Source organism: Microplitis mediator, chromosome 9 (assembly GCF_029852145.1).
Source record: "Microplitis mediator isolate UGA2020A chromosome 9, iyMicMedi2.1, whole genome shotgun sequence".
NCBI lineage: Eukaryota > Metazoa > Arthropoda > Insecta > Hymenoptera > Braconidae > Microplitis > Microplitis mediator.
This window is the reverse complement of record NC_079977.1, coordinates 17,256,548-17,282,221: the sequence shown is the minus strand read 5'-3', so window position 1 is coordinate 17,282,221 and position 25,674 is coordinate 17,256,548. Positions and strand designations below refer to the sequence as shown.

At 32.3% G+C, this 25,674-nt stretch overlaps 1 protein-coding gene across 1 annotated transcript in view; it reads right to left on the bottom strand.

Moving 5' to 3' along the window:
* Positions 1–25,674, bottom strand: part of LOC130674217 (uncharacterized) — a 161,749-nt gene that overhangs the window by 88,586 nt on the left and 47,489 nt on the right. The window contains exons 2-4 of the mRNA XM_057479486.1: positions 20,612–20,833; positions 12,040–12,375; positions 939–1,127 (exon numbers count right to left, since the gene is read on the bottom strand). Of these exons, the coding sequence (XP_057335469.1) occupies positions 939–1,127; positions 12,040–12,375; positions 20,612–20,833 (747 nt within the window). The remainder of the gene's footprint in view (positions 1–938; positions 1,128–12,039; positions 12,376–20,611; positions 20,834–25,674) is intronic.

The window sequence follows — 25,674 nt, the reverse complement described above, 5'->3', positions numbered from 1 at the left end:
AGCTTTATTATTAGTATTCAGGTGTCGCTCGAGAACGTCCAAAAGACAGCATTCGAAAACATTCGCAATTCTCGAGCGACGTTAAAATATTTAAATTTTTGAGTGAAATTTTCAGCATAGCCATAATTTTACAAATTCATTTATTGCCGCCACGAAATAGATAAAATTCAGAAAAAAAAATTCGAATTTCATTCATTTTTTAAATTTTCTGATTTTGTGAGTAACTCCTTCAAAATTTTTTATTGAATTAATTTTAGAGGTTTTTGCAATATGTTGAATCGACAAATTTTCATATAAGATTCGAAGAAATGAATAGTCGGCTTTTTTGGGCTGCTCCTATATTCGTATAAATATATGTGTCTATATACTAGGGTACGTCATTTCGGAGCAACGTTTTTTTTTTTCAAATGCATGTGGTAAGAATCATAGTTCAACACAAAAAAAAAATTTTCGCGCAAGAAAAAAATTTCTATGTCGATTACAGACCTAGCTCATTGAAAAAATCGATTTCCATTTAAATAACACGGGAAAATTTTTTTTTAACTGAGTATTTTTAACTCGTTAACAAATCAATAGATCGAATAGACCAATACATATTTTTGTAGGAAATTGAACACTCTACAAAAATGGTCTCATCACTTTTTGATAAATCCATTTTTTCAAAAGTTATTAGAGCTTGAAGTCAAATTTATAGTAAATTTTGAGATTTTTTTACTTTTCCGGTGAAACTATCAGACTTATCACAAAATGTCATAAAAACTTTTATGTAGGAAATTTTATTCCTGACAAATTATTACGAATACAGTTTTTCGAAATTCCGCAGTGTTTTCTAGTTATTAACATTTTAACGTCAAGCTTTAAAAACCAATCAGAAAACTATTTGTGAAATCATTTTTTGAATCAGCCTAATATATATATTACTCAGAACTTGTACTCACCTCCTTGAGGAAAAAACTGTGAGTAAATACACTTGAATGTATCTTCTCTGACCACGCCTGTAGGACATACGGCTTTGAAACCACGGTATATCCTTTTCAACTCCGCTTCAGTAAATCGTGTCGCTCTGCAGAGACTTGCTAACGAGTCTGGTCTATAGCGCGGTGTTTGCTCTTCTTCATATTCAGAATCTAAATTTAAATTCATTAAATTTTTATAATAAAATCTTAAATTACAAATAAAAATTATCGAAGACTACTTATACCCCGAAAAAATTACGCCGTAATAATCAAATAAATCATGGACATGGATTTTAATTGTTCGGCATATTTAAATGAACTGGAATAATTTAAGTGATTAACTGTTTGACAAGCTAATTATTTCTATCATCAATAATAGTAATTAATCATTTTTAAATTAACTAGTTCATTAAATACCTTTCTCTGTAATGATGAGAGAAAAAATAATTGCATGGAAAGAAAAACAGATTACCGTAAAAGCAGATATAATCTATAGTAGAATGACAAACATGTTGAATATAAACGGGTAGTAGTAGTAGTAAAAAAAAAAAATGAACTAAGTGACATGCAACCCCGATGTATTTTACGAACGAGGGTGGTGTAACACGCTGACGGTAAATAACTCTCAACATGACTAGGCACTCCATTTACTATTACACGAAAGTGACAATGCTATAAAAAGCACAAGAGCTATTATCGTATTATCAGTAAAATGCGTAATAGTCTGTTTACATATGAATGTCATCAAGGTTATAGAAATTGTGATAATTTATTACTACGAAAAAAAAAAAAAAAAACTAGTAAATCATGAAGCTTGTATTCATTAAAAAATTATCACGGTCATTTTGGATAATCGATATATTTGAGGTCACTGTGTCACGGTACTGTGAAAAAGTAATACTAATGAATGAAAATTTAAAATTGGCGCAGTGCTATAATTTTATTCTCATCTCGGAAAAAAAACAATGTGGATCTACGTTGATCTACAGTAAGTCTTCGAAGATCGGGTTTTTCCAAAAGTAAGATTTACGTGATTGTAAAAAATCTACGGAGATCAAAGTAGATCTCATCATTGCCAGAAATTTTTTTCTAGAGATCTATAAAGATATGTGAAAAATCACGGATATAACAAGAAAAATTGGTGTCTATAACTTATAGATCTGCTTGAATCTAAATAGATCTCTATCGAAATTGTTGTGAACTTTCCAAAGATTTGCTGAGATCAGTATAGATCTTTTAAGATCACCATAGATCTAGAATCATCAAAGATTCAAGATCGTTGGAGATCTTTAGAAATCACGACAGATCGAAAGTCATTGACGATCTGCCAAAATTATCAAAGATCTTCTGATATAAATCCAAAATTTCCGATCTATGTTACTTCTAGCAGATCTTCAGAGATCGAAGTAGATCTCACAGCTGCTGGAAATTCACCGAAATCGTTAGAGATCTCTGGTGATCTCTGTAGCCCTAACAAGAAAAATTGATGTTTATGACTTATTGATCTAGATAGATCAGCATAAATCTTAATAGACCATTGATATTATTATGAAGTCTTCGAAGGTCGGCTGAGATCAGTAAGGATCTTTTGAGATCACCATAGGCTTAAAATTATTGACGATTTGCCGACACTATTAGAGATCTTCTGAGATCTTATCCCAATTTAAGATCTACCCAGATCTATAGTAAGCGATCTACATAGATCTAAATTATTTTTTACCTAATCGATCAAATTGTGTACTATTTTGTTCGATCATGTACTATAGCTAGTAAGAAAAAATATCAAAGTTACTCATTGAGCCATTTTGTGCCGAAAATTTTCATCGTATATTTGAAAGTGCCCTTTGTTACTTGCCGTCTACAGACACTCATTGGCATACTTTTCAAGCAATTTTTACGAAAACTAATGTATATGTCGGAGATGAAAGAATAAAATAGGGTTTTCCAATGGGACGGGAAATTCCCAACAGTCGAGACTAGTTTTTATAGTAACAATTAAATAATAAAATTTAAGTTCTAGTTGTTTACAACTTGAGCAGATTATGTTTATTGCGGGAGTCTTAGGCTCGCTGTGACATCTGTTCACCAAACGTAGCCACGGTCACAGGATGGGTATAGTAAGACACAGAGGACAAGATAGTAAGATAATGAGATGGTTGTCCTTCTTTGAATATTTTGAGAAAAAGGTTTTTAACGAAAAGTACAGAGTTTGGTACTAGTTGAGTCAGTTAGTTCTGATTGAGCATTCGTTGTGCGAGTACAAGTTGTCCTGTCGACCGTGGATTTGTTCTCGAGCCTAGTTTGCCGTAGTATTTGTAAATTATTCGATCAGGTTTTATTTGAATATTATTGGACTGTCGTGTGTTACAATTATAATAATTTCCCGTGTAATCAATTACTGCATTAATTAATATTTACTGTATTTTGATATTTATGTGACACTATTTTCATTATATTACTTGTCTAAGTATCATTATTTGTGAACAATACTTTTAATATTTAATCACTGTGTTGCATAATTATTATTCGTTTATATTTTAAATAAAAATTAGAGATATTAATATTGAGACCAATACTCAGGATAACGCCCAAGCTTGTAATGACTTTTCGACATGTATAACTAGTGCGATTCCGTAAAAGAAGCGCGTTGTATTGACAACCTCGTCTCTGCTCGGTAGTCAATCGTCACAACTCGCTTCTTATACACAATCGCACTTGATATGTAAACTGCTATTTTATAATACACGTTCAATAGATACCCTGTAGCACGTGCTCTCTCTAAAACTGTTACAGTTTATTTTTCCAATATTTTTTTCCAAAAAAAGTCAGTATACATCTAGTACAAATGGGAAATAAGACACAAGATGCGAAACTTGGCAGATGATCGTGCCAACACATAAAAATCTCGTACTTATTTGTACAAGATCAACTATTATTATATAGAGTTACTTGAAATCAATCTGAAAAGTATAAGACTTCAAAGCTTAAAGTTGATTCTTCTCACTCCATTCGAAAGTATTTAAAGTATTAACTTCAGTAGTCTACGAAGATTCAATGTCGACAGTATTTATGATCTTTTTTTTTCTTTTTTTATTGGTTTTCTGTGAAAAGATGTAATTTCCTCAGCTATAGTAATGTTTTGAACAATGATTGTTAAGAAAAGATTTGTTAAAATATAGTTTTCAAAACTGTTTATGTTTCCTTTAATTAAAATGCGAACAGAATGAAAACTTGGGATCAAAGAATTACAATTACAGTTTTAATTTTGTTGCAATAAATGCAAATAAACTTGAAATAATTTTTTTTTTGATGAAAATACTTGTGGTGGCCTATTAGAGAGTACTTTCTTTAGAAACTTGTAGTTTTATTCTTCAAGTTCTTAAGCCTTAACTGCGCACGTCATTTCTAGTGTCTCGCTTCTATTATAGTAACCTTTGTAAGTTAACTAATAAAATGTCTTATTGCTGGCGTCTAGAAGACGCCGAGCAAACAGTTAAGGGTGAACCATAAGAGCAATTTACTTATGAAGGGGATTATACCCTTTTGATCCGTATAGTCAGGAATGGTTTAGAGGTCAACGTGGATCAAAGTAGATCTACTAATGAACCATGTGAGTTGATATCGATTTATGTTGATTCATCGAAAGGAACTTATATCTTTGTAGGGGTAAAGTTGATAGGATTTTATTGCCTTGTAGTTTTTGTCTTGGATAATATGACCGGTTGTCGTCCCATACAGCCATTACAGTAGAGTTCCTTTAACCTTTACACTCCCTAACTTTGACCCCCTTGCCTAATTTCTTATAAAAAAGTCATGGAAGTGACCGCCTGTTGTCGTGTAGTCTCTAGCTTTCATTCCAGTAATTTCAAGCCATTCGTTGTCAAAGTTAGAGAGCTTCTACTTGAGATGAATACCGCGAGGTCGTTGATCTACTGTAAGTCTGCGGGGATATGATTTTTCAAAAATTAGATCTACCTTTCTTCTAGCAGTTCTACTGAGATCAAAGTAAATTTTATAAGTGCTGGTGCATTTTTTCTAGAGATCTACGAAGATTTGTAGAAATTCATGGAAATCGTTGAAGATTTCCGGTGACCTCTGTACTTCCAACGAGGAAAATTGATGTTTATAACTTGTCGATCAACATAGATCTACATAAATCAAAATAGATATCATTGTGAAGTTTCCAAAGATTTGCTGAGATCAGTAGAGATCTTATGAGGTCATTTGAGAGATCACTATAAGTATAATGTTATTGACGATCAGCTGAAATTTTCAGGGGTATTCTATCCCAAATTTTAGATCTATGTTACTTCTGCAGATCTTCAGAGATCGAAGTAGATCTCATAGCTGCTGGTGCTTTTTTCCCAGAGATTTATGAAGATTTATGGAAATTCACCGAAATCATCGGAGATCTCTGGTGATCTCTGTAGCCCTAATAAGAAAAATTGATGTTTATGACTTGTTGATCTAGATAGATCAACATAAATCTAAGTAGATAATTGATATTATTATTGTCTTCGAAGATCGGCAGAGATCAGTAAAGATCTTTTGAGATCACCATAGATTTAAAATTTTCTAAGATTTGACGATCTGTCAAAATGTTCAGAGATCTGAGATCTATCCAAAATTTTAGATCTATATAGATCTAAATTATTTTTTCCCGGGTAATAGTAAAATATTTAATTGAATTTGTTGGCTCTTTAGACAAAAGTTCTAATTGATTGATTAAAGAATGATTTATCGAACTAAGAAGACGGACCCTAATTGAAAAAAAATTATTTGGAATGATTCAAAACAATTTGAAATAATTTAAAACAATTTGAATCGACTAATATACACAGTAAGAAATACATGGCGTTCAATAGCATGCTGGTATGGTCTCAAGACAGATGCTAAAATAGTATGTGAAATATTCCAAGACAGTATTGTCACGAGTCCCAGAAGTATGGCGTTATTTACTATACTGTATAGTACTGGAGCTATAGTATTGCTCACACGTATGCATAGCAGGCGAAACAGCATGGTCCTACTACAATGCCAAGAGCGCAATGCTACTATAGTGTTTCCCGCCATGATTTCTGGCGTGCCAATCAATGTATATTATTGTATTATCACCAAAACTATATAGATGTCGTTAGACTAGGTTTAACAGCCAGAAGTAATGTGAATACGGCAATGCAGCATGGGCCTGACGGCCATACTGACATTGCGGCGTCCGCAACAACTATTGCCAATGTTACTATTCCCGCAATGGTTGAATCATCTATGCATACAATTTTATAACCTATAAAAATCTTCGATACCATACAGTATGGCGTTCACGCTCATACTGGCATAGTGATATCCGCAAAATATTTCTTACCGTGTATCGTCCCCTCTCTGGGTAAACCTCGTAACTGCAAAATTATAAATTTTTCAGAAATCGGCCAAAACACCTGTTCCGTTACCCGTGCATTGATGGCAATACTAAAATTCAAAATTCTCTCGAACATTCTGTTATAATTATTGAAATTTGAAGTTTTTTTACGCAATAGTAGTACTAAAGAATGTTTTTTACTCATAATTTTAATTATGAAAAAAAAGTAGTTACAAGGTTTACCCAGAAAGGGGACTATATAGACGTACACATGGAGCAAACCATATTTCCTAATCAGGGGATCTACTTAACTTAGAAACCTTTTTCTAAAAATATCTTATTGATTTTAATTAATTTTATTTGTGTGTACGTACATAAGCTGTATTTTCCAGATTAGTAAAAATATATTTATTAAATCCAGACCGATAACTTAATAGATTTGTTTGTCTTCACTGAAATTCAATTATAACTTTTCAATTAAAATCCAAGTATAACCGATATTTTTTACGTGTTCATTTATATTCAGTACCTGCATCGAGTATGTAAGTAACGTCGTCTATTTATTATTTTTTATTCATTGATTTACTGCTGATTACTTACTATTTTTATCCGAGCAACTATTTTCTTGTTGCGGAAAGGGATTAAAATATGAGCCCTCAATTGAAAGTTTCAGAGGTCGCTTATTGTGTTTTTTTGTTTCCCATTTAAATAACGCGGAAAAACTTTTCCGCGTGATATTTCAGCTCATATTTCAGGAATAGGAAATCGTACATAAATAAATCATCCATTGATTTAAGGGGCATAAAATTTCTTACAAACAAGTACTTGGTATCAATTCACCTGGAATAAATATTTCAAAGTTATAGGCTTTCAAAGATCAATTTATGTGAAATATAACATCCGAGGGTCTATTACAGTTAAATCGTTGTGTCTACAAAACGATTCTTAATTTTATAGGAAATTGAGCGTTTTTTTAAGAAACTGAATAAATGGAAATTTAAATCATTCAAACAATTGGTAAATTCTGGAATTTCTGGTCAAATTACGAATTCGGAAATGTTTGAATGGATCAAAAAATTCCAATAATTGGCAGTTTTCGAGTTTGTAATCTTTTTAATAGTTCGAAAAATTCTTAGTATTCGTTAGCTATTGAAATATTTGTACATTTTTCAATTATTCGAGAAATCTGAACTATTCGTTAATTATTGTAAAAAAATTTTTTTCCATAGTTTATTCAAGGTTTAATAAAAGTTTTATGCTTAAAAATACGAATATTGGAGTTCTGATCGAATAATGAAACAATATTTATTTTTGAATTAATTAGGAATTTTATGGCCTATAATAAATATATTTATATAGATAAAAAATTTTCCTTCCAGACTGTGATTCATATTGTCATTATGTAACGTATCATTTGATAGCTCAACATGGATACTACCTGATGAAGAATTTTTTCGTAACTAATTGAATTGCCTTAAATAAAATACTCCATCATTGATCATTTTTTGATATTCAATTATAGTATATATTAATATTAATAATTGATATAACTTACTGGAAGAAATTTCAGGCTTAGCGTTATTATTACTATTGTTAGATTCTATATTATTGTCAATTATTTTTTCACTCACATGACTGTTACTTGTACATTCTCCGAGTCAGATTGCAGGTTATGTTTATCGTTCCCTCGCAGATTTGAATCACGGTGGAAACACCGTGGAAGTGTAAACACCGTGGATCCACCGTGGTTACACGGTGGGTTTGTTCCATTTCACCACCAGGTATACACAGTGTATCCACTGTGATAACGCGGTGTATCCACCGTGATTCCACGGTGGGTTGACCACTGTGTATACACGGTGTTCCCACTGTGATTACGCGGTGCATTCACCGTGATTCCACGGTGGTTTTTTGCTATTTCACCACCGTGGTTCCACGATGTATCCACCGCGTAATCACAGTGGGAACACCGTGTATACACAGTGGGCAACCCACTGTGGAATCACGGTGGATTCACCGCGTAATCACAGTGGTAAAATGGAACAAACCCACCGTGTTTCCACCGTGATTCAAAAATGCGAGGGTTCATTGAAGTAGACAGTACACGCTCTGACGGATTATTTCTTAAAGCTTGATGTAAAGTAATCAAACCATAGGGCCTAGGCTCGGACCAGGTTATTTCTTAGGCTTGGGAAATTATATACAACTGGCCGAAGGCTCCGCCATCGGATACCATTGGCGATTCCTTCCTGGGTAATAACTATCGATTTTTTACGAAATGTACTTCGGACTATTTCACACAACCTCAACAAGTTAATCGTAATAGACGCATGAATGCAATTTGTCACATAAAATGATATCCGGAAGCTTATAACTTTGAAATAGTCATTCTGAATAAATTGGCTTACGGCACGTGTGTCATAGAGAATTTTATGCCCTTTTGAAGTCGTACTTGATCCAATACTGAGTTTTTTTTTTTTTTTTTTTTTTTTTTTTCATGTGATGTGAGCTAGAATATCGTGCAATACAGAGATCCTTTGTTATATAAATGGAAAATGAGAAAATTTGACGAGCGGACATTTTCAATTAAAGGCTTAAATTTTAACAGATTTTTTTTTTATAAATTGCTCATTTTTAGCATATGTTTCTGACATTTTTATGAATACAGTCGACTACCCATCATGAGTCTGGTCTCAGGGACGTAGGGCAAATGTTTCTGAGCATTCCAGTCTCCTCACTACCGTGCGTCTATTTTTGATCTCTATTGCCTGTTATAAGCCTGTTTTATTTTACATGATTTCAAACGTTATATTTACGTTTTGTTACACACGCCGCTATCCCGATTTTTCTAGTGCTTATAGCGCTAAAATAAATACTTATTTTTTTACGTAAATAATAATTATAGTGCAAAAAATTATAATGATAACGGTATGAATTACAGTAATAATAATAATAACATTAATTTTATTGATGAACATAAAGCTCAATCAAACTTTTCTATTGCAACAGAAGGTTCAAATGTATTTCATGATTACAATTATGAACAACAAATTATATTTTACTTAATATAGATTCATTTATTTTCCGCGAAAACTAGATAGTAAATTTCCATCATTGATTCGTCTATTTTTTCCTATTCTTAGTTTATAATTTTGACAGTTTTAACGGAAGCTTATAACGGGCTATCTGGTACGAAACTCGAATGAGAGGTTAAATGGAGGAAACTGTTTGTACTCAGCAACTGCTGAGTAAGGGGAATAGTCTTATTGCGGGCAGACCTATATCGGGCAGTTGACTGTTTATATACTTATGTTGAGAGTCTAGTTTATAAATTCATAAATTAAAGCAGTGGACATTTTTTATTAAGAAAAATATCTGGGAAATACCCAAACACATTTACACCAGATGTTTAGTTTCACTTAAGTACAAATATTTATTACTCAAGGAATATTCACTTAAAACGTTTTATTACTCGGGTCTTTTAAGAAGGATCTAATCCGATAATTGTCCACTTTCACTTAAGTATTTTGACAACGTACCATAGAAAATATTTAAACAAAATTCAGTTACCTTCTCAACTTTATGAGAGCCTAATTTTTTAACTGCAATTACCTCTTTGAAATTCTGAGATCCAAAAGTTTAAATGTTAGAGACACTCTTTTGATGTCCTACCCTCCTGTGAAGGAATTGACAATTCAAGACTCTAGTAACCTAAGTACTCCCACCAAATTTGTAATAATCCACTACCTAAGTCATCCCCACTTTGGTAAAATTATACCTGGCAACTACTTGTAAGAATTTTTGTAAAAACCGATATAAGGAGTTAAGGACTGAACCTTCAGCTCTCGAGCTGTACACACGTTTTCAAAATGAAGATCACAAAACAGATTTATCGTTAATTCACAATTATTTCGATAACATTAAGACAGGACACATCTAGTTTGTCCTCGCACGTAATCAAGCAAGTATTATCTTGTTTGATGCAAGTGCCTATACACAAAAACAACTTATATAACCAGATGTCTCTTGAAAACTTCGTTAAATATTATTGAATTCCTTCTCAGTTATTTATGCACAGATCATCTTAAATAGAACATCCGTACTATTGTCACGTAAATCTGATTTTGGTTGCCAATAATGAAACACAAGTATTGTTAATCAACATGACAGTAAAAATGATATTTCTTTATTTAGCACGAAAGTGACATAACTTGCGATTGATAAAGCTAGAGAGAAACAAAGAATACTTAAGAATAGAAAGAGATGTCAGTTAACTTTATACAATGCCTTTCAATTTATTCATTACATTTAAACGAGAAGAATTTAAATAGGCTTCCAATCTATACGGATCTATAGTAACATATGCAGATAGAATTTATTTGGCTCATTGCATTTTATATATTCTATTACCATCTGCGTAATGGACCTTCCCGATTCAAAAACCAAATTTGGATTTAATTCTCAAAGTTCTCAATGAGGTTTTTGAGGATCAACTTAGAATTTGAAGATTGACAACAGTATAGAAAATTATCCTAGCTTAGTCTTCAAAGTAGTAGTTACGATCAATTTTACCACTTTGAGGACTAAACTAAAATAACATAATCAGTCACCATGGCCGAAAGGTAAGTAGGCTTGATTAACTAATGTAACGTGACCGAAGTTCGCTTCCGTTTTACGGAAGACCGTTTCCGCGCCTTTTTAGGTATACACGTGTTGTGGAGCCATCTCTATCCCCGCCCCAGACGGCACTCAGATGAAAAATATGATCAGGTGACGACTAAGGTGGACATAAACCGGAGGTATAATCAAAAATCTCAATTGCGCATGGTATCTAACCACAGCCACCACGAGTCCTTACCTTTCTTGGGCCAAATACTACTACCATCTCAGGAAATACAAAGACTCTGTTCAACATGGTTGCATAGGATTAGTAGTGGGGTGTAACTTCTTCCCATACCCTATGTAAAGGGTTTCCTCCACTTGTTTCTTTCGGGTTCCCAACAGGCAATTACCCGCTTGTTCATCCCCTGATAGTTTTTCTACTTTTCCGAGCTGAGACATACTCTAATTATTCAAGCCGAATCAAAGTTTAGAGCAACTCGTGGGGGGGGGGGGGGGGGTAAAGTAGGCTTAACGCTCGAATTAGGTAACTGACTAGACGTGGTTCGAATCCCAGTGTTAGCTGAAAAAATCGGTTTTCCGAGATCCGGCCTACCGCCAACCTTACAAAAACCCTTAGTCTTAACGTTCCACTCCTAATAATTTATATTCGCTAATGACCCCAGCAATCAAAAAGCGACTTACAATAAAAAAAAAAAAAAATCGCTGTGTGTAAAATTTCATTCTTATAAATTATCTTCGTTATGTCATTTCACTGTTACATTTATTAACGGTAGGTGATTTAACTTAAGTACATCCATGAAAACGTTTCATCTCAGAAGAACACACTCGAGGCTTCGCTTTTGACGTATGTAATTGTAAGACTTTAATTCATTACTTATTCAAAAAGTAAGAAGTAAAATGGAATATAAACCCATTACTTACAATAAAAATTAATGTAATGAGATTGAATAATTATTCATTAACACGAAAGCCAAGAAGGTATTAATTTATTACTCATTACTTAACAGTAATTAATCATGAATTTCTTAACGACTCATTATGAGATAAAAAGTGTAATTTAACTACAATGTATTATAAAAAGCAATTTTTTTCATAAATTCTTACCTAAAGCGAATTTGACGCCAGTCCACGCTTGCCGGACGTAATTAATGAATCTTCTGTACAATGGACGTGGTGGTTTTTTAGGTGCACCTTCTTCTTCGTTGTCGTCCTCAGTCTCCGAAACACCTGGCGGTGGATCTATTCCTGTTAATGTACCAGCTTTATTGCGTTTTCCAAGGATATTAATGACCTCATGATATCCGGTTGTACCGCCGACTCCCTGATGATATCCCGGTGGATAATTTCCGGGGACGTTGGCGCCCAAAAATGTTGAGCCATCCCCGGTACCACGACCACCCTTTGCACGTCCACGGTCTCGATTCCATGTTGCTGCACTTCCTGAAATTGTTTTAATTTGATAATTATCTTTTTCATTTGCATTATATTTATTTTGGGTTTGATAGTTAAAAAAATTCAATGCCTGCTTTATTTGCAGTTGATTTTTTTTTTTTTTTTTTCAATGAAGTTGTTTATGAATGCATAGAATTTTAGAGGTGACGCATTTGTGAGCGAATCGTTTTAATTTTTTTTTTTTTTTTTTTGAATGGAAAATAGATCATTTAGGATAAGGAGAAAAGTATTCGGATAAAAATAGTGTATATACAGTTCATTAATTTTAATAAATACAAATTATCGATTTGAGGCTATTGGAAAATTTATCAATAGCTATTGAAATGGAAGATATTGAAAATTATTGAGTTTAATTGCTAATTTCATAATATTACTTCTCTTATTATTTTCAACATATAAGCATATTTTTTTTTACTTTAATATGAATGAATAGTTGGTCGTGTTTTATTTTAATTTAAGTTAATAATAAATTTTTATTTTTATTGTTAATTGGATCGTACAAAAGACAATTACTGGTTTTATATTTTTGTAATAATATTTTAAAATTCTAGGGAATTTTGTGCATGTAACTTGACACAGAAAAAAAATTGTCATGTTAACATCGTAAATTTTACAATAGTCCTTTGTATTGAATTTAATTAAGAAAAATTACAATTTGAACATCGTGAAAATAATAATGACAAGATTTTAAAAGAAGTATTTATTTCTGCAAGAATTCGGTACACTGAGAAAAAAGTTAGCGGTGCAAGCGATGTTTTCGTTGGCTGAATGCCGATAGGCATTTGGATGCAGTGAACTTAAAAAAACAGTTCTCTGACATAATTCTCGTAGTTTGGAAAACGTTTTCTTGTCAGTGACTGACGTTGTTGTGAGAACTAAGCTATCTTAGACTCTAACCTATTTCGATATCTATTCAACAAATTTTCAGTGGATCCAACAATATTAAGAGTTGAGTCAACTTGTCAATGTTTTAGTGGAAAATAGAAATTATTGAGTTAAAGAATGAAATTATTCGTGATAATTACAAATACAAAGTGAGTCGAATGAAATTTGGTTGAGCTTATGACTACGATTACTACAAGAATTATGTTTTTATTTCAATAAAGTTACTGTACTTGGATTCAAACAAGTATATCGCGTGACAAATGTCAAAAGCAGTTAAATAGGGATTTGTGCTAAAAAGGCGTACAAAAATTTTTTGTTTTGCCATTCAACTCAAAATTGCTTAAAACCTCAATCAATAAGAAAAAAAGTTTCAGGATATACGCCCTTTTGGCTTTGAGAAGATTTTTATTAACGCCAAAAGGGTGAATAAAAAAAATCTATGTATTTTATTACAAAATATGAAAATGATACTATATCACTGAAGCAATAACAGAATGAATATGAAGGGTGGAAAATTGAAATGTAGAAAGAGGCCAAGTGGGAGAACGAAATTCAGTACTGAAAAATTCGGCAAAAAAATTTTTATTCTCTGGATTTTTATAAAATAGTAAAATTTTTTTTCAGTTTCATTTGACCTTATTTGGAATTATTGAAAATAATCTAATTTTTTTCCTGTACCCTTTCTAAAGCAATTTTGTGTGATTTCAATTAAGATAAAATGAACTCTTTTGAATGCTCCTAAAATGAAAAAATCTAAGACGTTTGAATGATTTGAAATATGGTTACGATGATAAAATATATATTCAAACTTTTTGAAATTTCGCGCCTTAGTAGTGAATAGTATTTCATTGTTTTATTCAATTTCAATTAAAATTAAAATTCATTTGGTTGAGCATTAAAATTAAATATTTATTTTGTGATAAAATCCGATTAAATAAACATTAAGCTTCTTGGGCTTCGATAATTTTTTTCCATTTTAAGCTTAAAATATGTTTGCAAATTGATTGACAAAAAAAAATTTTTAAACGCCCTTTTGGCATTTGCTACGCCATATACTTTGTGTCATAACTACTTATTATTATTTCAATGACGCCTGAACTTCCGCTTTAAGAATTGGATTTTTGAGTGGCAGATTTCAATTCCTTCGAATTTAAGAAACAGGTCCGATCGATAAAATAAATATCCCCGCGAAATAATTCATTCATGGCTTTCATTTTTAGTATTGTTGTATGTATGCTAGTTTTCAGGCATTTATGTCAGTATATAAATATTTTTTCGTATGGTCGATTTATTTGCAATAAAAAGTATTTAAATTAACTACTTTCTTCACAGCTCAATAGCGTCGTTTGCGAAAATTGATTTTTTTTCTTAGTTTACATCCACTTCTGAATAGCCACTATAAAAATTCTGCTGTGTAACAGACCGAGTGGCTCAACGCAAATAGATAAATTGAACGGACTTAGGCAGAGGTCCGGAAAGGATAGCTGGAAAATCTCTTGAAGTGACACCGAATCGGTTTGGGTTTGAATCTCAGTTCGAACTATTCGATTATTTGTTTCAATTTAAATATAAATCATTCATTGAAAAGATCCCTTCTGTATTCTTACCAAATCCATTCCTCCCCTAATTTTAGCAAAGAAAACAAAGTTCTACTTGATCAACTCGTAGATTTTGCGATGTTACAATAATTTATATTTCAACAGCAAATATCATTTACTGAGAAGCAAATGACTTTTCACTACGTACTTGTACTATTATTTTTTGAATGAAATTTATTATGGTACATCGTAAAAAATATAATGTTGAAAGTATAGTCGTCCGTTACCATATTAAATCACAAAAATTACGATGTTTAAATAAGAAGAAATAACATTACATTCTTCCATGTGCTTCATAAAGGTAAATATATCACAACAAAAAGTATTTTGAAGTGCAACTACAATAGCTTATAATTGTTCCCTAGAAAATCGTTTATTGAGAACTGAGTTGATTTCTGTTTGATGGTGCCGCGACTATTAAACTGAAGACATTCAACCGCAACAGTTCAACCGAGGACACTTTAACCGAACGACAGTTCAACCGACAAAAAATCCCTGATAAGAGGGCACCTAAACAAGGGGGTCCAGGTTATTTTCAGTTGAAATGTCGCTAGGTTGAACTGTCGCGGTTGAACTGTCTTCGGTTTAATTATTACAGAACCCTGTTTGATAGCCATCTGCTTTATCTGTTATCAATACTAATAATCGAGGAGACATTTTTTTTTATCTCATTAACCGCGAAAACTACTGGATATTTGTGATTTATACATACAACTGAGAGCATAGTATTAAGAAGATCGTTAGTATTATTTCTTAAATGAAATTTACGGTGGTACATTATAAAAAACTTAATTTCGTATGTAAAGTCCTCTGATTCTATGTTGCATTATGAAATTACGATCTTAAAATAAAAAAAAAATAACATTATATTCTTTTCTTGTACGTAGATTTTAAAAGTTAATATACGTAGATCTCAGTAAATCCAATACATTTTTCCCTGGAAGTTATTTGAGTCTTAAAGCTGAATCTCTCCAGTCTGACACCCCATTTTTTTTTTCTTATTTTTCAATTTGAATTAGAGTTATCTTCATCTTCAGAAACAATACTTTTTTACTGCTTAGTTCTTGAAGTTATGAAACGTATATTGAAAACAAAATTGTATTTTCCGACGATGCCATTTCTCAGTCACGAAAATAGTCAATTGAAATACTTCCCATTTTAAACAAAATCCGTTCCTTTAAATCAAGGAAATTGAAATTTGCCTCTCAAAAATCTAGTTTTTAAAGCGTAGTTTTGACACAGTATATTTTTTTTTTGGAACAAAATATACATTTATGCAACTACAAAAGTTCTAGGTGTAAAATATTGGAAAATGATTTAGTGCGAGCAAAATAGTCGCGCAAGATAAACCGTTAGTACAGCACCCTTAGTACTTTCGCTCTTGAGGTGTGCACTCATATAAAGATAATAACATAATTGTTAAAATAATCATAATGTCGTCAGCTCAACCACATTTCAACCATATTTAACTTGATAATTTTTTCTTTTTAATTGAAATTCATAAAATGTGGGAATAATTAAATTACTCCGTTGATTCAAAAACATTAACAAGTAGACTCAATTCTCAGTAATGTTGGATCATTCACTAAAAATTTGTTAAATTAATATCAAAATAGGTTAGAATCAAAGACAGTTTAGTTCTGACAACGACGTCAGTCATGGATAAGAAACCGCGATTCCAATAACTACCGGCATTCAGTAAACGACATCGTTCTCACAGCATTACCTTTTTTTCAGTATTTATACTTACACTGAAAAAAAAAATGTGGTTATCGTAACCATCTGAAGTAGGGTAAATGCACCATTTGTTGATCGGATACCAGTTAGTTGACTGATGTGTATAAAAGTTAAGTAATTAATATTTTACAAAGGTCTTTTGGTTTCAGATGTAATTTAAATATAAAATATTGTATTTGATCTTCACAATGAAAAATTGCGCAGAGCATTGCCCCTTGACAACCACGATCAAATATATATTATGTGTTTGTTTACAACGAGTCTAACCATAAACCGGTGAAGAATAACTAGGATACGCTTGAAAGGTGAGTGCATTTTATAATGAATTTAATGACATTAATTGACTAAATATTGAATATTTTTGTGTTATTGCGTTAGTTGATGATCAGATGTCAACTTTTATGAATAGTTAAAGTAAAATTATGAATTTTAATATTATTTCAAAACCGGTCAAGTATTGGATCTGTCAGAGGTCATTTACCCAGTAAAAAATTCATTCGGACATGTATTGGAACTTCTGATTTTATCAAGATCCAATAAATGACTGCATATTTATAATTAAAAGTCCTAACCTCAAAAGTAGATCTGTCAAGTATTCAAAGTACTTTAATCATTCAATGTTTTAGTTAATCTCAATATTATTAATGTAAAAAGTATATCCGTATTTTAAATAATATCTTAAATTTTGTTTTTATTTTTTTGGTTAGTTAATTTAGTTTCTTTCAATATTTCACTAAGTCACCATATATTTTTCTAATTAAATTTTATTTCAGAAATTTTGACTATTTTCATCGGTAGAGATTGAATCAAGTTTACTGTTAGAAAGAATGAACTATGATGTATGCTTAATTACTCTTAATTATTATTATTATTATTATTATTATTATTATTATTATTATTATTATTATTATTATTATTATTATTATTATTATTATTATTATTATTATTATTATTATTATTATTATCATTATTATTTTTTTATGAAAAAAGTGAGATTTAAGATATGAAAAGTCTATTTAAATTATGTCAATGCTTCAAAAGTACTTAATAAAGTCAATTACATGCATATATGTACTTTGAGACAATATTAATTCATTTCAACGGTCAATTTATCGGAGAACAGTCGGTCATTTATTGGGTTCCCCCGGTAAATTACTGGTGATTTTGATAAATTAATATTGAAACAATAAAATAAATATATTTTCGATAATTTTTAATAAAAATAGAATCAGATTATCAATAATCAAGTATTTAACTACAATAAAATCCATTATTAATTTCAGCTTATAACTTCATACTTATTTTATAGCTTGTGAACAGACTCACAACTATTTTGTTGTGAAATATTTTCACTTAATATTTAAATAAATATAAGGACAGTCGAGTAAATTGAGACCCGGCTCAGGTAAATTTTATTGTTGAGTTTATTATGTACTAGTCATAGACGTATTGCTGATACAGTACATTGATGGAAACTAACTTACAAACTTAGAAAATGATTTGGTTGTACAAATTTTAACGGATGCGAAAAACTGGAGAGGGTTTACAACTGGTAGAAGGAAAATTAACACGAGTGATTGGTAACTAAGTAAAGGAAAGGGAAAAAGGGGCTGTAGAAAGTGGTATGTAAGTGAGTCAATTGGGACGGACCCAAGAGGCTAAAGGAGCGCTGAGAGGTTGAAGGTCATACATTATAAAATGTCATTTTGCTTAAAACTTATTTAATTCTTTCCCGTAAGTGTGTTTCGAAATGTATCGGTGTGAGCTCTACGGAGCCGAAAAAATACAATTTTTTAAGACTAAACAGATGTCGAGTGGGCCGTCGTGAGAATTTTACAATTTTAACATTAAACTAAAAGCAATAAATTTTAAAATGTACAAAAAATAAGTTTCGAGAAAAATATAGACAAAATATAATAAATTATTTTTCGTGAGAAAGTTCAAAATCTTAAACTACCAACTGAACAGCTTGTTATAAAAAAAAACATTGATCGGTCAATAATTGGTGCGTTTACCCTATTGGTAATGGTAGATCATTGTCATAACGAAATGTATCGTTAACTTGGTAATACTAGATTGTTGCATTAACTATCTTCAATTTTAAATAAAAGAATTGTTCTCTGGTTATATTCCCCATACTTGGTATGGCTGTTTTAACGATTTCTACAAATTGCTATTATAGTAATCCAAATTGTTTGTATAGCAATCTAAATGGTTGATATACCAATGCGGATTGTAAATATATCCATACGTATTTTAAATATATCACACGGAAAAAAATTAATCGTGAATGCAACATGATGCAGTCTTGGTAAATAAACATGATGAAATCATGTTGCATTCACATGATAATCATGTTTCGGCTACATGATAATCATGTTGCGGTAACATGAGAAAATCATGTTGCATTCACATGATTTGTCATGTTTTGGCTACATGATAATCATGTTGCGGTAACATGAGAAAATCATGTGGCATTCACATGATAATCATGTTTCGGCTACATGATAATCATGTTGCGGTAACATGAGAAAATCATGTTGCATTCACATGATTTGTCATGTTTTGGCTACATGATAATCATGTTGCGGTAACATGAGAAAATCATGTGGCATTCACATGATCTGTCATGTTTCGGCTACATGATAATCATGTTGCGGTAACATGAGAAAATCATGTGGCATTCACATGATAATCATGTTTCGGCTACATGATAATCATGTTGCGGTAACATGAGAAAATCATGTGAATGCAACATGATTTGTCATGTTTCGGTTACATGACAATATGTGGCAGCAACATGATTATCATGTAGCCGAAACATGACAGATCATGTGAATGCCACATGATTTTCTCATGTTACCGCAACATGATTATCATGTAGCCAAAACATGACAAATCATGTGAATGCAACATGATTTTCTCATGTTACCGCAACATGATTATCATGTAGCCGAAACATGACAAATCATGTGAATGCAACATGATTTTCTCATGTTACCGCAACATGACTATCATGTAACCGAAACATGACAAATCATGTGAATGCAACATGATTTCATCATGTTTATTTACCAAGACTGCATCATGTTGCATTCACGATTAATTTTTTTCCGTGCAATACGTATTACCTTAGCAACTACTATATATATAGTTGATTTAACAAAACATTGTATGGGTAAAATAGCAATCTAGCCTTTGCGGAAATGAAGCATTGCTATATTAACAATCTTCGATTTTCCAAACTTTAGATGGTTATTATAAACTAACGGTATTGCTATCACAGCAATATTTTTTTTTCAGTGTAGTTGTTATAGATATTTTTATTTAATTTTACCGAAGGTTGACGATTCGCGATCTATTACAGTTGAAATCCATTAAGTCGGATTTCATTAACACGGACTTTTCCCTCAGCCTTGACCTCCACTATGAGCTAAGCTGTCTTCCGACCGATGCTATACATTTGTATGCGTCTGTATATATTTATATACAAATTACACGCGTAGATGTAAGAGCGCGTGCGTGTAGTTTATTCTTTAAAGGGGAAGTAGCATTCGATAAGTCAGAATTTCCAGAAAATTTCCGTTCCTCCGTAGACTAACTGTCCGAGTTAATGAAATTCGACTGTAGTTATTTTTACATAGAAAAATACTTTCTTTTATAAATTATAATCTGTAATACATACGGTGAATTTTTTTTCGTTTAGAATTCTATGGTGTCATAGTAAAGCTGGGCCATATTGGCCACCTTCAGAAAATGAAATGAACACATGCAAAAATTACTATGATTATAGTAAAATACAGATCGCCAGCATGGTCCGGCTTTACTATGACACCATAGCATTTCAAACAAGAACAATTTCTCTGTGCAGTATCTGAGAAATATAAAACGCTGAAATTTTATTGATATGTCCCGTCAATTATGATCAATTTATTGAAGTTAATGAACGTGTCATTAAAAGATTGTTTGTCCAACACTGTCACAAAAAAAGAACAATTGCATACCTTGGCGCTTTTTGTAGGAGGGGAGCCCCACCACGGGGCCACAACCCCCCGCGCTCCCCGCGACCGAGGAGCTGATGGTGGCAAGACCGGAAGCACCCCGACCGCCAGCACTGCGACGTTCGTAGTCACGTCGGCGGCACCCGCCACCTCCGCCTCCTCCTCCACCACCGCCCCCTCCTGCAGACAACAGCACGAAAGACCCGCGAGTACGTTTCCGGTTGCCTTAGTCTTCTCTCCTTATTTCTTTAATTTTATTTTTATTGTCTTTCACTCTGCCGTTCTTCTTGTTTATTTTCTTTATTGTTTGTATTATTTTTTTTTCTCGTCCAGATGATTTTCTTAGCCCTGAAAACAAAAAAAAAACAGGTAAAATAAAAATAAACCACTTTTATTGACCTGTACGCAATCTCGAGAAATAATTTTATTTTTCGATTAATTTTTTTTGTCATCTATTTCGCGTTATTCAGAAGTGAATTTCCTGTTCATTGGATTTCGTGCAACGCGATTCTCGACTCGTCAGCAATTTTCTGTATATCGTATTGAGAGTATACTGTAGTATATAATCGACTCACTGAATATTTTTTTGTCCATTCAAAATTTATTTTTATAGTTTACGAATCAATGGAAGTTCCGAAAGAAGAAATAGTACAGACGATCACTTGCAATAGTTACGTTCGACCTCTTGACACCAACAGCCAAGTCCACGGAAATTTATTTTTCAACTATTTTCTGACATGGTCGGCACAGTTTGCAGCCTCACTACCTCTGTCGTTATTTTTTTTTATTTTTACTTGATCATTGACTATTCATCATTTTGGTACCGTTTCGTAAGTTATAAACATGCAAAACCCTACACTTTTATTCCCTTATATATAGATATATATATTTTTTTTTGTTGACAGTTAAAATCCACCTATTGAAATTCTGGGTCAATTGTTCAAAGAAAAAGCTTATTGGGAAAAGCTTTTTCATATAATTATATACTGTAATGTTTATATATTTTTTTTTTGTTTTTAACGATTTTTTATTAAACTTTTTTTTTTAATTTTTTTTTTATTAGTTATTTTAAATCAGAGATAAAAAAGCTCGTATATGTTTGAATTTAAAATGCTGATAAATACTTGAGTAGAAGAATATTTTTTTCCGTCAAATTTGAATGATACTTCGTACTTTTTTTTTTTTTTAGTTCAGTACTAATCAGGCTAGTGAAATATTTCAAATATTTTTTTTTCAACTACAGAAAAAAATGTGAGCACTCTTGAAAAATGTTTAGATCACTTTTGAATACTAAATAACGAATTTATTATACGACACGTATACAAATTATGAAACAAATGTTGTTCACTCCCACCACATTAGTTAGATAGAATTTAAAATTTAAAAATTAATAACAAAACTTTAATATAAAACTTATTAAAAAAATTCAATTTAAATTGAATAAATTACAATATTTTATTAGTCATGTATTTTATTAAACGTCACTCTAAAATAATCTTGGATCTTGTATTTATTTTTTCAATTATATTCCTCATATTGAGCATTAGGTTTCCCCGCTTTTTTTTATCCCCGATAATTTCTCAGCATGAATTTCTCAAATGAAAATTTTTCGCGCACAAAAATTTCTCACGACAAAATTTCTTAATTACATAGTTTACTCGTACAAAAATTAATTATGCGATACACCATTACACCTATACAAAGACACCTACATGATGATGATCATCATCATGATCATCTTCATCATATTTCTCTTATACACACCCAAGGGAAGGAGAATCAATAAGAGGGGATAATGTACTTACAGGGAAATATTAGAACCCGAGTGGTTACTGTTCTGCACCCGACTCAGTAAGGTTAAAAAAAAAAAAGAAGTAAATTGAGTTAGCACCGCACTGATTAATGTTCGCACACGACTCAGTCAGGTTCTGAACAGTAACCAATGTGGTGCCACACCATAATCGGAGCGCAGTAACCAGTCTGTTGCCGCACATGAATGGCTCGCGTGCGCACACGAATGAGTAGTGTTCTGCATATATAAATAAAAAACTAAAAGGTTAGAAAATGATTGACATCTAAAGTAAATAAAGGTGACTAAATAAACTAAATTGTGTTTTGATTAAAATATTTACAAGCAAACAAAAAACCATACAATATTTCTTTTTAAATGTTAAATTTACACCTAACGTCTTGGAATAAATTTACATTCCGTTCTCTGTAATACGTAAAATAATTTGCAGCCAATGTAATTACCACTGAAAAAAATTGGGAGTGGAGTTATATTATTCATAAGATTAATAATAAAAATAAAAAATGAATAAAACAAAATAATAAAAGATTGTTTAACCTATTCAAAAGATCATAAATTAAAATACGTTCGATTCTACTTTTTGTAAGTTTATGAAGTGAAATGATTTTGTGTGTGCGAGATGCTAAATACTTAACCTCACTAAGTCAACACAGCATGTCATACATATTATACGACTATGAACAACATAAATATTGAATCAAAATTAAGCTGACTAAATTTAGATACAAAATTCTTCCTACCCTTGCTAAATATCTGTTTCTACCATAAAAAAAAGAAATCTTACGGTCTCGGACCATACTGACTCGTGTGCAGCACCCGAATGATTACAGTGCGGAACCATAACTATACGCGTGATACACATTAGTCAGTAATGTGCTCGAAAATCTTCGGCTAAGAATTCTTAAGACGTAACTTATTCATGTGCTGCACAGAAGTCATTCATGTGCAGCACCAGACTGGTTACTGTGCTTGGATTGTGGTGCTGCACCACACTGGTTTCTATTCAGAACCTGACTGACTCGTGTGCGCACATCACTCAGTGCGGTGATAACTCAATTTTTTTTCATTTTTTTTTTAAACCTTACTGTCGGGTGCAGAACAGTAACCACTCGGGTTCTAATTTTTCCGTGTAGTTTATTATTGGCTATGTTTCATTACTTTCTATAGTTCAAGGTCAAGTGTGCAATGATTTTCACTTAGGAGCTGTGCTTATGCGTAACTCATTTGGAATAACTCGTCAACCGCTACCCTCATTTTGTAACAGATCGTATCAAAATATTGACCCCTCCCCCTGTCCCTTAAATTGGATGTAATTTGTTTTATCCTCCGAAATTTCAGATCATGATGTTCAAACTCCTTTCTCCGTTATTAGTTAATTGTCACCTATAATACATATCTATAGCCACTTGAAAGAGATTAAGTCTTCGCTATACTAGAACAAAAATTATCAGACCGGTTTGACTTTCCCCTGCCTTTAAATTTGTTACCTAATTTAAGTGCGGTCTCTTACTTATATCACAGTTAACGTCAAAAGTTGTTGGTCAAGACACTAATCAGTAAAATAGTTTGATAGATGCTACATATATTCCATGTCAAGTGACCCCAACGATATCAGACCCCGCCGATCAGAACATTATTTATTTTTACGTTATTTTATTAGCGTATGCTCGTATATATTAAGCCTCAGAAAACAACTAATATATTGCACTTGCACGAAGACAAAAACAAATATTTATGTACCAGTTACAAATATTAATAGACTCGACAACTGGTTCTATAATAACGCTATGTATCTATATCTGTCATATTACCCCTTCGCCTGGCCTACAGCATATATGTATGCAGCAATTGGAGAGAAAATCTGGCGCAAGCCACGTGATAGTGCCTGTAAGTAATTTCTAGCGCAAGTTTTGGTCCAGAAATGTGTAAGCAATTTTATCAACACAACGTGTGTTAGTTTGCATCGAGATGTATTTGAATTATTTGCAGTTAGTATTTAAATAGTTCTTTGAATTGTTTTTCATACGTTCGGTAAATAGTTCATTATTTAACATTTACAGTTGTTTACTAAATTTATTTGCGTTTATCTACCAAGAGCTGTATGCAAGTTTTATTGTTTATGATTTTAGTTGAAATTAAGTACTTTGATATCGAATAAAGATAAATATTTATCAATTTTACCCGAGATTAAACATTAAGATATTGAATTTCAAATATACAATACAATCTGGTTATAAGCTATTTTGGACACTCAACTTACTCTCATGTAATTTATTCCTTAGGGTGACAATTATTTCCCTCATTTAGGAAATTTATCAGCCTCACCCCAACCTAATAAAACTATTATCTCAACAGTCCAATTCGAACGTAATCAATAATTTTTCAAAGTCGCTTTCAATTATTCAATTTTTTAAATCACAAAAATATTTACTAAGCATGCAATGCTTCAACATTTATACTTTGACCAGAAGTTTTCAGCACAATATTGATCTTATAGATAATATAGAAACTATTGCTGCCACCCCAGGGAAAAAGGTCTAGATCGGACCACACGGAAAAAAAGAACTGTTGCTGCAACAGGAAAGTCCTGTAGTATTCACAAGATCGATCTTGTTGCAGCAACAGGTAAATTCTCGTTGCAGCCACAGGATTATTCCTGTTGCAGCCACAGGTCTACTCCTGTTGCAGCCATAGGAATATTCCTGTTGCATCCACAGGAATAGTCTTGAATTCATAATGAGTATAATATATAAATATAATTATATATATCAATTGGGGAAGAGGAGGGGGGAAATGGCCCCCCAAAATTTTTAACATGAAGAGTGTTTAGGGCGGGGGGGGGTAGGGGCAAAATGGGACATGACGGTAAAATAGGCCACTGAGGCAAAATGGTCCCCCCAAAATTTTTAACATGAAAAGTGTTTGAGGCGGGGGAGGGGCAAAATGGGACATGACGGTAAAATGGGCCACTGAGGCAAAATGGTCCCCCCAAAATTTTTAACATGAAAAGTGTTTGAGGCGGGGGAGGGGCAAAATGGGACACTGAGGCAAACTAGTCCCCCAAAAATTTTTAACATGAAAAGTGTTGGGAGGGAGGGGGGTGAAATGGGCTGCAACAGGAACACTTTACCTCCGCCTCCCAACACTTTTCATGTTAAAAATTTTGGGGGGACCATTTTACCTCAGTGTCCCATTTTGCCCCTCCTCCCGCCCCAAACACTTTTAATGTTAAAAATTTTGGGGGACCATTTTGCCT